The 17,736-nt window shown below is 31.9% G+C and overlaps 1 protein-coding gene and 1 pseudogene across 5 annotated transcripts in view; one reads left to right on the top strand and one right to left on the bottom strand.

Annotated features, from left to right (window-relative positions):
• PIK3C3 (phosphatidylinositol 3-kinase catalytic subunit type 3) overlaps positions 1-17,736 on the top strand; it is a 139,571-nt gene that overhangs the window by 93,893 nt on the left and 27,942 nt on the right. For 4 of the 5 annotated variants that reach the window (XM_023531417.1, XM_011361284.2, XM_011361278.2 and 1 more), the window contains 3 exons: positions 506-570; positions 2,774-2,858; positions 6,499-6,573. In XM_023531417.1, coding sequence (XP_023387185.1) covers positions 506-570; positions 2,774-2,858; positions 6,499-6,573 — 225 coding nt within the window. Of the gene's footprint in view, positions 1-505; positions 571-2,773; positions 2,859-6,498; positions 6,574-9,393; positions 9,885-17,736 lie in introns of those variants that run through there. The other variant, XM_023531420.1, reaches the window with a different exon arrangement.
• On the bottom strand, positions 10,895-11,010 carry LOC111741479 (annotated as a pseudogene).

Raw genomic sequence — 17,736 nt, 5'->3', positions numbered from 1 at the left:
TCATCTTTTGTTCTCCTATATACTGTCTCCTTCCCCTTCTTTTAGGTAGTTTAAAGGATTTGTACTTTTTTCTCATATGGCAGAGATGGAGTATTAAACAAAAAAGCTAATGAATATAATAGAGTTTTAGGGTTAAGTGATTGATATTATAGTTTCAAAGTGCTTTTAAATTTAGAATGGAATATTTTCAATTGGTATGTTAAAAAATTACAGAATAGAGAAATTTTTATGCCAGATTTAAGAAACTTGGCTTATTACTTTGTGTTCCTTATATTTAATAATAGAAATTGGCCTAAAGAAACATACAGATTAGACTAGCTAAATTTTTAAAAAGTTTCCTGTGACATAAATGCCAATATAAGCTTAAATAGTGTTTATAGACCTGGTTAAGTTGTTCAGAAATGTAGTGTATACATTTGCAAGTGAAGGTTATTCTTAGCAGGACCATTAATTTTACTGCTTAACCAGTAACTATACTTAATGCAATGCTTATGTTTCTTTGTAGGATTCATGCAGTTTATCCAGTCAGTTCCTGTTGCTGAAGTTCTTGATACAGAAGGAAGCATTCAGGTACATTGTCTATTTTAGAGATTTATATAATTCGTGAATACATTCTTGTTATAAAGAGTTCAATCTTTATAAAAGTATATAGAGTTAAAAATAAAAGTCTCCTTTTAGTCACTCCTCTTCAAGTTTTTTCTCTTTTCTGTAGAAGTAAACAGTGTCTAGCAGTTGGAAATTCTTCTGTATTAGTATATATAGATGCTCAATTCTGTAAACAGTGCCTGGCACGTAATAGGAGATAAGAAATTAATTGGTGAATGAATTAAAAAATTTTGTGGTTATAATTCAAAGTATGGAATTATTATAATTTAACCATTAATGAACATTTTGATTACATCCAGTTTTTGTTATTATTCAGAATAGTGCTACAGTGATTTTCTTGCTTGTGCATATTTGCACAATTATTTTTTTAAGACCCCTATCCTCCCCCTCCAACCTCTTCCTTTTCCTTTAATACAAGAAAAGGCAGTTCTTAGGACTAAGCCATGTATATCTTTGGAATTTTTTTTTTTACATTTTAAATACATGGAGTAGTTCTTATTACATCTTAGTGGTTTATTTTTGTTGTTTTTTAAATATAATTTTTTTTCCTTATGTAATAAAAAAGTATGTGATTCACACAGAAAAATTGCCTGAGATGAAAGATAATACAGAAAAGGGCTTGACAGAGGATATTTACTACAGTATGATTTTGTCTTTTTCAGTTTAGAGTGTCCAGGTAATTCAGTATAGAGTTTAGATTTACAGAAAAGCACTACTCAGATTTCTTGGCAAAGCAAGTGGTTAATAATTCTGCCCTTATTTTTGAGGTACAATTATATGCAATGGTTAAAAACTCAGGCTCAGAACATCAAATTGCCTGGGGCTGAAATTTGGCTATGTAGCTTTCCAACTATGTAACATTGAGTGACTTTTTAACCCTTTATGCAGAAAAAGTTAGCATAGCATGCCTGAGGCTACTATATTTAGGAAGGTCTGCTTACAAGGTTAGCCATTGGCTGTTATCTGCGAACCTGGCTTTCAGCATGTTCCCTCTGTTCTCTAACTGATAAGGGTGGTTCACTGTGCTTGTACTGTACAAACAATGAGCTTTATTTAAAATTTTGGTAGTTGCTAGACAGAGAGTGGCTATTGCTGTAATAAACCTTAGTTGTGCTACAATTGTATGTTGAATCTGTGACTCCATCTAACAAATGAAACCTGTTGAAGGTCTTGGGGACCCTTTAATAACTGTTCATGCCTCAGGTTTTGCATCTGTAAAATTTGAGTCATAATTTATAGTATCTAGCACTAGGATTGTTCTAAAGATGACATAAAATGCATGCAGAGCCTTAACCCAGGTTCTAATTATTCGATAAAGTTATCAGTTATTGTGTTGCTGTGTACAATTATCCTTTTGTGAAGTGATGACAGTTTGTATGATGATTCTTGGTTCCGTGTCTGTCTGATCTGTGTATATAGTTTAGCTGGGTCATAGGTTATTTTATCCTTAACTTTAGTAGATAATTAAAAATTGTTTTTGAAAATAGTTGACACCTGTCATGTTTCTCTTTGCTACATATCTTTGCCTGTTCTTGGTATTGTCAAACTTCTAAATTTTGGTATTTTATTGTTATTTTAGTTTGCATTTTCTTGGTTCTTATAATACCTAAATAGTTGTTATCCTGTATTTTTTAGGGACTAAGGACAAGGAAAAAAAAATCTATACATGTTCAGTACACATGGAACCATATTAGCCTTAACTACATAGTACACATTAGCAACAATGGAACATTTTTTCCTTAAATACTTTCAGTCTGCAGTTGGTTGAATCCACTGTTGTAGAACCCGAAGATAGGGAGAGCCAACTGTAACTAAAAAAAAAAATACACAAAAAAAAACTCCTGTTCACTTTCAGAAAAAAGATGAAACAAAGTGATATATTAAGAATAGAGATATAGCAGTAAATTTATTTTATTTTATGTTTTCCCTATGATATAGAAGTAGCAGTATGTGTGTATATATATTTATATGTGGATGTTTACATATTTGTCTTAGCAGGCATAATAATAGACCAATTCTTGAGGAATATGCTTTCTAATATCTACATTTTATAATTACTGACCAAATTTTAGCTCAGACACTTAGGGTCATTATTTACAATTTCAAAATGCCCATTGTATTTAAGGATTGTATTGAATTTGTAAATACATAAATAATATCGTTTCAGAACTTTTTTAGAAAATATGCACCGAGTGAGAATGGGCCATATGGGATCAGTGCTGAGGTTATGGACACTTATGTTAAAAGCTGTGGTAAGTTTTTCAAACTATTAGTTTGCATTGACATGTTTGAATAAAGGAAAACAGGATATTCTGATATGTGCCATGTTCATACACATTTAGAACATGGTAAGATTTTTGTCTTAGTCCCTTTGGGCTGCTATATGCTATAACAAAATGCCAGAGACGGATGGCTTATAAATAACAGAAATGTATTTCTCACAGTTTTGAAGGCTAGAAGTCTGAGATCAAGGTACCAGCATGGTCAGTTGAGGGTCTTCTTTGGGTCAAAGACTTCTTTTCATATCTTCATATGGTGGAGAAAGAGGCTCATTACCTAATCACCTCCCAAAAGTCTCACCTTCTAGAACCATCACATTGGGCATTAGGATTCCAGCATGTGGATGTTGGGGGGCCATAAGCATTTAAATTATAATAAACTTAAATGCTCTACAAGAAGATGAAAATATATAAAATGTTGATAAAACAAGTCATTAATGCTTTGATATAATAGTAATGTTGTATAAATTCTGTTTAGTCTTAAATATATGTATCTTTGCAGTCACTTAACTATTATAATTAAAAGTTATCTCTTCCTAGAAGCTGTTAATTTTCCCCTAGGTTTTCCCTGTGTTTGAGTAACTGCAGTTAATTAGACTGCAGGAGAAGTCTCAGTCAGCAATATTTATGCTTTAAATAAATCTCAAGAGCTAAGACAACAGTGTTTTGTTGTGAAGGTCCCTCATAGTATTTTAGATTAGTACTTATTGTCTTTTCCTGGAAAGAAGTGAGTAGCAGCATTCTATAGAGATTAATTCTGATATTTTAACCTTTTATGCTTGTCCTCATGAAGTTTATAGTCTTGAGAATTATTTTTTTTATTTTTAAGGTTTTTTAAATAAGTAGACTGTTTAAGAGAGAGTTAATAAATGAATTGACATTGGAATTAAGCCCTGAATGCTACATGGCATGTGCTACTCCTGTTTTATATAAATGTTTATTTCTGTTTATGTCCATATTTTTACTTGTACTTGAGCAATCAAAGATGGGAGCAAGCAGAGGGTTTTCTAGACATATAACAACTATATTTAAACTTTTATATCATTTCATAAATTGCTTTGTTGTACATGGCATTTAAAAATTTTTCACAGTGCTCCTGTGAAGTGGTATTCCAGATTATTTTGAACCCCAAAATTTATTCCCAAATTTACATTTGATGATACATTTTTGGCTGAGAAGTATAAATAAAATATATTCTTTGGAAATGTACAAACACTGAAATAAAATGTATGTATATTTATTGGAATCCTTTATGTTTTTAATTCTCATGTTCACTGGAGAAATATAACATGTTACATGTAACTTTCCCCTAGAAATGATCACATGTAGTGTATTTAAAGACTAAAAAAAATGGAAACATTCGAGAGAATTTGTTTCCCTTCTCTTACTCTTTCCCCTTGCTTCTCACTCTATTTTTCTCTCCTCTCTTTCCCTCCCTTCCTGCTTTCATTTCTTCCTTCCCCCCTTTTTTTTTCTTTCCCATTTTTCTCAGATCTCAAGTCTGTGTTTTTTATAATCTGAAAGAAATTACATATCATATAAAGACTCGAGTATGTGATAGATCACTCATATGACAGGCAGTTTATATTGTTTTTCAGCTAGGCTTGTCAATTCTATCACCTGTGTATGCATGGCCTCTCTGAGGCTTGGGCTTCTCATAGCTGCTGGGTTTCAAGAGGAAGTGTTATAGGAGACAAGAGATGGAAACTTGGTTTCTGACGGCGAGGACTGGCAAGCTGGTACTTTGTCATTTCTGTCAGATTCTGTTGGTTAAAGCAGACCTAGGCTTTGCCTGGACCGAAGGGAAAGGGATATAGTTCCCGTATTGAATAATAAGAGTATTAAAAAATATGTGGCCATCTTTAACTCAGCACATCTAGTTCTTAGTACCATATTAAATGAGATATTTTGCATGCCCCAAAAAAGTTATCTTGTATTTTTTTTTACTTGACTTTCAATTCATATAGTTACTATAGACCTTTTTACATCATAAATCTATTTAATAAAGGAATTTTTACTATTAGTATTTGAAATATATGTATACATACATAACCTATAAATATTGACGAAAAATTGAAAACCCTGCTCACTTATTAATTACAAGACCAATGTGTTATGGATACAGGCAAGTGAACTGGGCAGTGTAGTCTTTATCTAGGCACAGTCTTTCTCCATAAATCCCAGTTTGGTTTTGTTTTAAGGAAGAAGCATAGAGAGGATATTGTGTAGGCAAATTATTAGTCCCTTTCATACTACAGACTATATTTTGAGAATCACTGATAATGTTTACAGTGAACTGTAACTGATTTGTTATAGTTAAGTAAAAATTGTTAGTAGAGTAAGTGATATGATTAGAAGCATTTTTTTGAATGATAGTGTTATCTATAATTAGAATATGGTTATTTATTCTAAACAAATATACTTTAGCTTAAACAGCTTGTTGAGTGTTACACCTATCAAAATAGTCACTTTGGGCATAAGTAGTTACACAGTGCAAAAACAGCATGAGCAAGGACTTCAGAGTCAAATTTAAATTCAGATCCCACCTGCTGACCTTGGACAATCCCATTAACTCCTAGAGCCTGAGGTTTTCCATTTGGAGGATGGTTATATTTAAAGGGGTTAGAGATGACAAAAGTAATGCACCTTGCTAAGAGCCTAGCCTTCAATAAATTGTAACTGTAATCATTATTACTTAATAATTAAAGATTAGTCCAATGGTTATATCATTGTTTAAATCACTTCTGTACTTCTGGAAAGGCCTTCAGAGCCTGATTCAAGTGAACTTTAATATTTATTGAATTTTGACAGGATTAATTTGGTCATTAACAGGTGGCCCAGTCTTTTTTCTGCATATTAGCTAAAATAAACATGTTTTTGTAAATATTAGTATAATCATGTGTGTTTGCCAGTTTTTTGTTGTCAGGTTACCAATGGGAGAAGTAGCGAAGAAAAAAATAAGCTTCACATTTTGTTTTAGCATTTTGAATACATGCCAAGTTTCCAGACTTTTTAAAAGAGAAAGATAAAAGACAATAAAGCTAGAGCCAACGACTCTACCCCTAGCCCAGGTCATGTAATATTTCTTAACTTTAGAAGATTATGGTGTGAACTTCATAAATGTCTTTTTCACTCAAGTGAATTCATTTGTTTTTCTACCTGCTGGCACTTCAGTATTTGTTTCTCTAAAGGTATTTACTTTGTTATCTTATAGACAACACAGTTGGGGGATGGTTGGCTTCATTTTGTGTATTTCTGTAGACACTTCTTTTTCACTGTCATCTTTAACATGAGTTCAGTTTGAAACGAGAAGTGGTAGACTCGTTATGATTAAGGTTCCTGAAACCTGATTTAACTGTAATACAAATGACTTTTATCATTTAACAAATTTCTACACAATATTTTTTTGTTGCAAATAATTTCTTGAGTTTTAGGTGATAAACTCTTCATAGAGTCAAAGAATATTATAGAATTAATTTCAGAATTCAAGTAAGAAATCAAAAACTAGTAAGCAAATTGAAATTAAAGTAACACAAACTGCTTTTATATTCAGTGCTATGAATAACTTAGTTTGCTTGTGTTTTTCTCAATTTTTTTTTAATTGTTATTATAGCTGGATATTGTGTGATTACATATATACTTGGAGTTGGAGACCGGCACCTGGATAACCTTTTGCTGACAAAAACAGGTAATACATAATGGCCACTAGTAGATATACATCTTATATGCTGGTGTTTTTTTTACCTTGGAATCTATTTAATAACAAAATAAATCACAGAGTCTTAAAAATCCCTTTAAATGGTACCTTTGAAGAATATCTAGGGGAAACTCCTCTCCCTTGTAAGAATCACTTTAGTAGTAATCCTCCAAATGGTCATCTAGCCCTACTTTGGTGGCAAGTCCATAATGTATGCAAGCAGTCCAGTCTCTTACTGTACAGCTCTAGTTAGAATGTTAGAATGTTGTCTCTCATTAACTCGTATCAAACTTAACTCACTTTAACCTCTCTCTTTAATTCTTTGCTTTTCCATAGAATAATCATTATCCTCCCCCTTCTTCTTGATAATTCTTTGGCCCCATTACTTTAAGCATCATCTGTGAAAACAAGTGCTAAATATATAGCTCCCACCTCAATCCATTTTTTACTAGCTTCAAACTGCAATATGCAGCTGCTTACTTGAACTCCTAATTATATGGCTAGTTCTAAAAGTTTTTTCCTTCCTCCACTACCTGCCTAAAACCTGCTCATCATTTCATTTTTCCACCTCAGTAAATAGCCTTATCTACCCACTTGTTTAAGCACCAAACTAAAGAATCATTTTTAAAACTACTCTTGGCCTCCTCTCACATATTGAACTTATCACCTAATCATGTCTATTCCTCACCTCTAAAACAGATCAAGAAGTTACATTCTCTCTTCATTTCCACTGCTTTGACCCCATTTGAAACCACCAATATCTTTGGCCCAAAGTATTTGAATGAAATCTGACTCTTCACTATGGAGGCGGTGGCTTGCCCACACTGACCAGTCTGTTTAAATGTCAAACCACTCTTGCCTTAGGCCAGTGCCCTTGTTTCCTCTTCCTGGAGATCTCTTCTTTTAGATCTTTGCAAGTCTGACTTTGGTTATTAAGTCTAAGTTCTAATGGCATTTCCTAGAGAAGCCTCTTCTAATTCTCTGATCTAAAATAACATATACTTGCCACCCCACCCTTCCCCATGACACTCTATTATTCTTTATACTACTTATCACTATCTGAAGTTATCTTTTGTATATAATTCAATAAATACTTATTTAGCATCTACTATGTGTCAGGTGCTAGGGATACCAGAGTGAATACAACAGAAAGAAATTCTGACTCTCATGGAGCTCATTGATCTCCTATCAGTATCTTTTCTTGTGTAGGATTCAGGATCCATGAGAGCAGGACCTTGCCACCACCTAGCCAAAGTGTTCATTAGATCAATGTCAAATTAATGAATGAATCAGTATATCTGCTCCTTTATGTAGCCTTTTCTTCCATTGGCTAAATAATTCAAGTTTTTTTTATCCTTCCTTAGAAAACAGATTTTAAATTATTTTTTAAAATGGTATCCCAGGTAAGGACATTTTGTTTTGTTAGTATTCCTCCAAAATGTGATATTAAGAATTTAACGAATACATAATATGTAGTCTAATTATTAATAGAATAATTCTGTTAACTCACATAATCTGGAATTTCATCCATTTAATTTTAAATTACTAATCTGAAAAATTATATGTAGTAGAATTTCCATATGGAAACCACATCTATGTCAAGGCCAGGCAGTCCCTTTAATAACCATGACCAGAGGAATATAATCTGATTGTCCTGGAGATTCTTACCTAATTTGCTAGTTTAGCAAAAGGATATTTATAAAACATTATAATGTGTTTGGAGAGAATTAATTTTAAAGAAATTTTTCTGTGTTTTTTGTCAGATCTCTTTTTGGTTGAATTTTTAAACCGCATGTATCAATCGAGCTATCAAAGTTATTCCATTTGTTTTTATGATTTAATACTGTTATGGCCACAGTAGGATCTTTAACATATAGATCCTATGATGCTATATTCACAGATCTTACTTGCATTTTCTTTTGGAAATTGATAAATAATAGACCTTTTTCTGTTGGACTTTGAGAGCTGTTCTGTGCGTGTGTGTGTTGATGGGGATATTTTAGGAGTAAGATTTGGAAAGAGTAGTCTACCTAATATATTTTTTTGGCCCAGGTCACAGTTAACTTCTTTTATGGAAATTTAATTATAAAATTACAGAAATAGAAGCTTTAAGTTTCTTGTTACCAGTTTTCCACTAGAGGGTGCTCCAAAGTTGCCTTTAAAAACAAAACACCTTAAAATGTGCTAGATAAGAGACATATTCTCTTCTTTTAAAACAGCATTTCTTTGAGTTATTTTTTTCTTAAAGTTTCATCATAACTATATCATATAGCTAGCATTTTAAGTCCTACTCACTAGGATAATTATTTTCAATGTTCAGGTTTAATTTGAATGAAATCAGATTATATAAGGAAGATCTAATTATGTCAAGGTAAATGGAAGTATAATGCATTTTCAACTTTTGAAAACTTATAATGATTTATTTAAAAATATTTTGTGTCTTTAGTCATTTTTTACCAACAGTCCATGTATTTCAAGGCTCTTTCAAGTTATATCAATCACATATGTGTTGTAAATAGATTTTGTATAGTTTAGGCAACTATTATATGTTCTCAGTGAATTTTTAATGTGGTTCATTGCAGGAAATACATTTCAGTGCTTGAATATCATGATGCATCTTTCATTGTATATTTTGGGTTAGTTATACCTTCAATACAGACATATAAAAAGTTTAGAACTTTAGGCTCTCTTATGTAACTATATAGTCTCTCAGTGTTAATGGAACATTTTTTTAAAAATGAAAAGTAACATTTTTCCTATTCTTCAAACTACAATACCTTTTGTCTTCTGTTCATTTCCCAGTTTGAGCAGATTCAAAGCTTATGACTCAGCTTTGGATGAAAGTGGTTTGGAATTGTAATCAGAGTTCCACGGATTCATCTGTGTCCAGTTCTCTGGAATGAGAGGTGGAACAAAGAGAAAGGAGGCCCCGGATTTCATTTCACTGGGGTCCTTTGGGGACTTACCCCCAATACATTATTCCACCTTGCAAATATAGATGAGATAGAAAAGGGTCAGACTGAGAAATTTAGTAGGAGTGTGTGGAGGAAAATACTTCACATATAGAGGATTTCAAAATATATACAATGATAATGTGTAAAAATGTAAAATACGAGTCTCAGTTACAGATTACCAAGAAATTGTGCCCATATTTCATTAAAAGTTTTGGATACTTTAAGCTTGGCTGAAGTTTCGTCAGCTTGTACAGCAGAGGGCGCTGTGTTTCCATCATAAATGTAAAACTAAGTTCCTTTGTCAGTGTTTTGTCATGTGGTCAATTAAAACATTGTTTTCTTGAAGCAAATTTAGAGTAAATGATGTTTCATTTATTGCTGCATTAATATAGCATTATTTGAGCAAGAAATTATAAAATTTAAGCTGTGATATGTGATAAAAAAATGATTTTTTTTTCAAAGTTGGTGTCCTTTGAGGAAGCTTTAAGTTTCTTCAGAGTATCATTTGTAGCAGTACTTAAAAGAAACATGATTTGGGTTTATCCCAAATCTTTGGAGAAAGGTTTATTTTTGTTTTTATTTTTGAGACTTCGAGGGTGAAATAAAGGACCAGCATAACTGAAAAACTTGTTTATTGTTTATGGCATACAGACTTTACAATAGAATTAACATATAAAATTAATATGTAACCTAAAAAATGTTCACACATGAAAACTAAGGAGTAAGTGTCTGTAGTATCTGGAAAGTTAGTTGTAGGTTCTAAGGATGGCCCTTTTAATCTGGAGTTTCTCATTTCTATAGTGAGAGGAAAGGTGGCTTTTTTGTCTATTTTGGCATTTCAGAGTACCCTTTGGGCCTTCTGTCAGAAATCTCAAAGTAAAGACAAATAGTTATTGTTACCTTAATTAGGAAAAAGTTTTAATATATTTCCTAGCTTGATCTTTATCATTCTTGAATTTTATGTGAAATTGCTTCACTTTCTTTTTTAATTCTTAGGAGCAGTCTCATATATAAGTTAATATGTCAGGCTCCCAAGTCAAATCCTTTGAGTTTAAAATGCCGCTCCACCACTGCATGACTTTAAGTAATTTATCTACTATATCTATGACTCAGTTTCTTTTTCTGAGTGTGTAAATAATAAAAGAACCTCTCTTGTGGTGTTATGAGAGGAGGATTAGATACATAATAGAATTTTCTGTGGTGCTGAGCACATAGTAAACAATTCTTAAGGGCTAGTAGCTATTATGGTTTTGTTTGTTTTACCATCAGGAAATAAGAAGGCCTTACATTTTTAACTTATGTAGCTGATATTTGGAATTATAATTTTATTTATTTATTTACTTATTTATTATTATTTATGCCTACAGCACCTGGTCTTCCTAGGTGGTCTCCCATCCAAGAACTAACCAGGCCCGACCCTGCTTAGTTTCCAAGATCAGACATTGGGCTTGTTCAGGGTGGCATGGCCGTAGACCATGTACCGTGGCTCCACTGCGGCATGAACCCAGGACCTTCTGTGTGTAAAGCAGATGTGCTAACCACTATACTATGGAACCACATCCTTGGAATCATAATTTTATAGATTAAAAAATAATTTATTTCAAAAATTCCTTTCCCCCACCCAAAAGTTCAAACTTTTTAAAGTTACTGCCTTCTAAATTCTCTTTTGAGTGGCTCTTTATTTTAGCGGTCCAGGAACATTTATAATTTATAAAAGAAGTGGTCAGTTTGATCATTGATTAAATGTTATCTGTTTTGTGTTTTAAGGTAAACCTTGACACCTTAAAAATATAGTATATTTTATTTTTTTCTCAAGGAATAACAGTTGTTTATGATGTTCAAAATCTTACATGGAAAGAATTTAGTTAATTGTTCAAATAGTGAATCTTCAGCTATTTGTATTTAAGTTATTAAGTTTGGTAGGCTAAATATATTACAAAGTCTCAACCTGCAGACTTATTTTCTTAATGTGCATGTTTATTCTCTGGGAAATGAGAGAAAGAAATATAAAAATTTTATGTAATAGTAATCACCCAGTAAGTACTTTTAGAATGAGTAAATGAACTAGGTTTTTTAATGTAATTTTTATCCATTATTAGAGTTTCTAGGAAAATATGTTTCCTGTCTAAACTTTTATTATTATAGATTATGGACATACTGTTATTTACCAGTTTGGTTTTTCTCAATTGATAATGTAAAAGAGAACAAGGCACATGAGACCTTTCCTTTTTATCCATAAATAACTTCTTTAGTCTATTGATCATGACTTAAGATGTTTAAATAATGAGAAGGACTTGTTTTCATGTGAATAGTTTTCTTTTCAGACATTATTTAAAAAATGATATTTTGAAAGATTCTTAGATATTCAGTATCAAGGAGTCAGTCTCCTTGTGTTTACTGAAACCTTATAATAAGGAAAATTTAATGGTTGCTGTAAGTGCCTTTTTTTTTAAAGTTTATTTTAGAAGAACATTGTTTCTTCTCATAAGTAGTAAAAATAATAAAGTGCTATGCTCTGTGTGCCTATGGAGCTAGAAATTATTTCGTTGAGGAAATTACTCAGGCTGGATCATGAAGAAGATGTTGGGTGTGTATGTGATACAAATGGAGAAAAACACACATATTAGTAAAAGCCCCACAAGCTGAAATAAGCAATGCGTTTGCAGTTAATATGTAGGCTTGTTAGATTAATTTGCAGTTAGAATGTGGAGGGAATTCACTCTACCTCCTTTTGGATCATCTTTCATATAGCAAAGCCTAATTCAGTCATTGGAATAAAACTATAGATTTGAATATTAAATTTTTATGTGAGTTTTCTTATTGGGTGATGTGTTCCTTAATGCTGGGTAGACACTGTGTTTGTTTTGCTTTGCAATGAATAATTTTGGGAGAGGTTAAATTTTAATGTACTTTATTCAAAGTTCAACTATAAATTGGCATAACCATAAACCAGATTATTAAAAAGTTAATACATTTTCATAATGACCCCTCAAACAAAAAAAATGTGTTAAATTTTAAGATAATGAGGTTGTATACAACACAGGGAAACTGAAACCATTAGTCTTGAATATCAGTTTTAATTCCTTTAAGTGATTAATCTCACCACTGTCCCTTCCGCAGTAACCTAAGTGAAGTTAAGGGTTGTATTAGTCATTACGTAGATCAGAAGCTTGTTTTAGCTTGTGTCAAAATCACCTGTCAAAATACAGATTGTTGAGCTTCAGGCTCAGAATTTCTGATTCAGTAGGTATGGTAGGACCTGAAAATTTGTTTTAGTTGCAAAGGAAGTATCCATATCTATCTGAAAAGGTTATTAAAATTCTTCTCTCTTTTTAAAATCCTTATCTATTTAGGGACTGGATCTCTTTTACTTCAATCAAAATATCATCATAATAGATTGAAAAAGGAAGCAAATAGGAGAGTCCAGTTGTCTCCTGTTAAGCCAGACATTAAAGAAATTAGTAAAATATAAGACAAGGCTATTCTTCTCTCTAAATTATTTTTTTAGAAAAGTTATTCATAAAAAAACAAGATATGTTAAAATGGTATTGACTTACTCTTTTTAGTTAATTAACATTTTTAAAAGGTTTTGAAACCAAAATGTTTTAGAATTGCTAAACATTTTGAAACCAAAATGTTTTAGTAATTGAAGTCTGTTGTTTTTCATTTTTAAGGGGTTAGAGTTCTGCTTTAGACAGTAAACAGTTCTCTAGAAGAAAAGAGTATTTCAGGTGAAAAAAAGACTTCATTGACATTGATGACCATAGAAAAAATGAAAATATATAACATTAAAAAATTTGTTTTTCTTGAATAGAAATAGGCTATATAATCAAGTATAGTGTCTAAGTAGACATAGTTTGTCCCTTTTCATTAGTTAGCCATCTTAACAGTTGAATGTGAAATGATAATAAATTATATGAAACATTAAGCGATAATTGGAATGTCTATACCAATCTGTACTTATGTATGTCTTATCATTCTATAGCAAAAATTATTTTTGAAAAATATTTCTTTACTATGCTTTTAACTATAAGTGAGAAATACCTCTAACCAAGTATATGATAAGGGATTAACTAGTAAGTGTTGAGGAGTGTAGATATAGGGAGAATTTTTAATTCCAAAAATATAGATTCCATTGTAGCAATAAATAGTAGTTTGCCACCTTCTTTGTTTCCAGGTTTCATAGTAGGGCAACAGGAAAGAGATAATATTCACATAAGAAATAAAAACATTTTGTAGAAAAATTGTAACATGTCAGGTTGAAGAGAGTAGAAAACTTACTCTGGAGTAGAGTGGCAGGAAGAATTTTTGAATTTGGGAATTTTGTGGGATTTTCAAAAAAATAGGGTTGAATTTTAGGGGAAAGAAGAGAAATATAAAGGGAGTGAGCAGAATTATGAAAAATGGAATACTTACAATTTTGAGATTGGCCACATTTAATTATTAGATAGACAAACTGGAAATTAAAAATTATTTCAGCCAGATCTATTCTCTTTAATCCAAGAACTACAAATGCCTTGAACTACAAATTTAGAAATAAGTTCATGCCACTTATGCAAATAACAGGAAAAATTAATTAACTCTTTTTTATTCCCTTTCTATTACAAGTCAGAGACATAAGGAGATAATTACAGTCAACATTCAATTTATTTTATGTACACTTGACCTCTTTACTGTTTAAGGTAATAAATTTGAAAAAGACCACACTTCCTGAATTTCTTAAACAATTTTTTTTTAAAATTTCATGAAGTATGTTTTTAAAACCCTTAAGTTTCATCTATAGATATTACCCTTAAAAGAGCCATTCCCTTTGGTATGTAAGAGGATAAATTTTCTTAAAACATTAATAGCCTTTTTTCAAAATACATGACTCTTGATCTTACAAAACATAATAATGGTTTAATTGTTAGATACTGAATCTTTTATATCTTATAATTAAGCAGTAATCCTGTTCTTTGAGGTTTCTTATAAGAAGGATAGAAATACGCTCATTTGTAAGGAGCAATGCATAGCTGACATTGGAATTCCAGTGATGCCTGTAATGAAATGAAAAGTAGGGCTGGGTTTCCTATTAAAAGCACAGAGTCCATTAAATAAACCATGTGTGATGACTGATATCATCTGATACCAGGATAGCGTGGTTTACTAAGGGTGGCAGTTTTGAATGAAAGATTGGTCAGACTGGTTATCTGCTCAAGTGCTGAGTATCTTTAGGAATTGCATTGGTAACAAAACAAAGCATCATTTAAATAATTAAAACCAAGAAAAGTTTATCTGTACCTGTAATGTAAGTTCCTTATCTCTTTACCTTTTGAAGAGTAGAATGGTGTTTGTCTAACAAAGTAGAAATGGGAACTCCAGAATCAGAATAAAACAACAGTGAAGTTCTTAGCTTAGTTGGATAGAAAATACATATTTAGTTGAAGGAAGTGAAATCCTTATCAGAAGTTGATCTTGGACTTTTCAACAAATCCTGGAAAATTTAATGATAGCATAAATGATAGCTTAAGGTTCCCTTGAACCTTAAGAGATTAGGGGACTATGCTTTCCTAGTGAGTACTACAGTTATCAAATTCCTTATTCTAAAACTAGTTTCTCATCTTTGGGATCATGGACTCCACTTGAGAATTTGGTGAACTCTGTGGATTTCCAAAAAAAAAATTGATTTCATTGTGTGCAGATACCTCTGAAGCCTATTTTGGGATTCTGAAAAGGTGTTTTTCAATCGTGGGTAATACACAGAACTGTTTTAAATAGAAATGAAACCCCCTGTGTTGACATATTGCAGTCTTAAATATGTACAACATAAAACTTGATATTAATTTTTTGTATCTACTCTTACATAACTATAAAATAAAAACATAAACTAAATCATGTTAAAAACTTACAGTATATTAATCTAACAACATTAATGTGACAGGCAAAAGTAATACTGAAATTAAGTTGTCACTTGCAGTGAATATGGTACAGATAGTATACTGAGAGTCTGAGTTCAGAGTGCTGTTCATATCATATCTCACATGAATATTCGTATACAACTTTTCTCTATTTGAACTACTTCATAACCTCCATTGTTCAAGATGCTGTCATGTAATTTCAAGGTAAAACTCATTCTGCTTCTGCTGGTATTAGCCTGCAACAATTAAGGTAGCTTCACTGTTTGATACTAACCTAGTCAATAAACACTGAAATCAAAGGATGCTACTTAGTAGTAAGGTAGCATCCAGATGATCCCAACTCCACTTCTATTATTTTTATTGTAGATCTTCATGGACATGAAGACATAAAATTTTTAAACAAAACTTCTCATAAGAACGTTCAGGTTTCTAGAAGAAAATTTCTTGCATCAACAATGCTGTCTAAGCTGTAAACACGAGTTGGAGATGCCACTGGTTAAACAAATGCAGAATGGCCACACTGAGCACTCCTGTATGCTAGGGATGAGCGTAGGTTTCAGGACTGTAACAAAAATAATAAATGAGATCCTTGATTGTAAGTCTCTTAATGGGTCATGAACAGTTTAGCGTGGGGAAAACAGATTAGCGAACAAATAATTTCGATATAAACTTAGCTAAGGTGTATAGAAACAGGTGAGGTAGGAGCTTCTTTAATTACTGCTTACCAAGTGCGGCCGATTACGGTAGCCCTGGGGTGAGCACAGGAAGCTGTTACTGCTTTGGTTATTTTTGGGGTGGGGTGGGCGCAAAACAATTTTCCATTTCTCTATAGGTTCCTTGCTATCTATGTCTAATTATAATTTCTTCTTATTTTCTCCATTAGTCATTTACTATAATAGATATAACCATTTTCTAAAAAAAATAATTCTTATGAACCTTTCACCAGTTCTCTTATTTGAACAGAACATTTTAAGCCTGGTATAGGCTAAAAAAAAGAAAGACAAGGAGATGACTTGGATAAATCTGGTTTTCAGTGCAGAAGTTACACTGATAATGGCTACTTTTTCTACAGCCTGCTGATGATAGTGTTTAAACCTTTGAACACTTCTTATGAGCATTTATGTGTAAGCTGTTGTTTTTCTTTATGTATCAACCCTATGTCCCAAATTTAATATAACTTCTGTCAACTCCAGATAATTTTCAGTCTAGTTTTCTTTACAATTATGTGAAAAGAGTCCCAGTATCTATCTTGAATTTTACTTAAAATTTAATTTCATTATTGCCTAAAATTCAGACTTTTTTAAGTTCTTTCTTATTTTCTGAGTTTTTTAAGATTTCTAACTTAATGTATTACTTAGGTTTTTTTTTAAGATGCCTGAAAGAGTTGTAAAAAATATTGCTTATTCATTCAATATTTAATTTAATTTTACTGGCATTGCTATCTCAGGCATAAGGGGCATTTAAATATCAATTCAGTATATTTAAATACTTTTAAAAAAGTAACATTTGAATTTTTTAAGATAAACATTTATAATCACCTTTAGTAGACTTGGTCATTAGATACTAAATAGCTTGATTTCAAGTTTTGTGTTTAGATTAAAATGATTTTTTTTCCTCTGACTTAGGGAAAGGTCTGCTAAAATGGGCAAAGCTATAGAGGTAACCATTCCTGTTATAAATGAGTTTTTTTTTTTTAGCTATTTTGCTTGACTCACTCATCTGTAACTTATTTGGTAATAATAATAATGACAGGTAACATTTATTTACTGTATTTACTGTGTACCAGGTTCTATGTTAAGTATTAGAAGTATTATCTCTTTTCATTCTGCCTTATGTGGTAATTATCAGTATTAACCTATTTTGCAGTTTAGAAAGTGAGGTTTAGAAAGGTTAAGCAACTTTCTCAGGGTCACATTCCTGGCTATGTGAGACATGAAGGTGTTAGTTGTACTGAAGGGCAGCTGTACTACTCAGAGTGCCTGCCAGTGCATCACTGTTAACTTGCGACTTCAGTGCTATAACTAGAGTTCTGTGCCTGTCATTGTTTTATATTTCCAACAGTGACCAGAGTACAAAAGTTCACAGATAAGAGTAATAATACTCAGAGAAAGCATATAGAAGGGTGTAAAGGTAATATTTTAATGGTTACAGTCATTACATAAAAATACTTTGCAAGATGGCAGAAGTGTGTAAAATCTCAATACACGCACTTCAAGAAGGAAAGTTTTCGGTTGGTGCCTTTAATGAGAAAGAAAAAAATGTAATCTTCCCAAATACATGAGTGAAGATAGGTTTCCAAATAA

The sequence above is a fragment of the Pteropus vampyrus genome, unplaced genomic scaffold (genome assembly GCF_000151845.1).
Source record: "Pteropus vampyrus isolate Shadow unplaced genomic scaffold, Pvam_2.0 Scaffold3, whole genome shotgun sequence".
Taxonomy (NCBI): domain Eukaryota; kingdom Metazoa; phylum Chordata; class Mammalia; order Chiroptera; family Pteropodidae; genus Pteropus; species Pteropus vampyrus.
The sequence above is the reverse complement of the archived record's forward strand: the minus strand, read 5'-3'. Positions and strand labels throughout refer to the sequence as shown.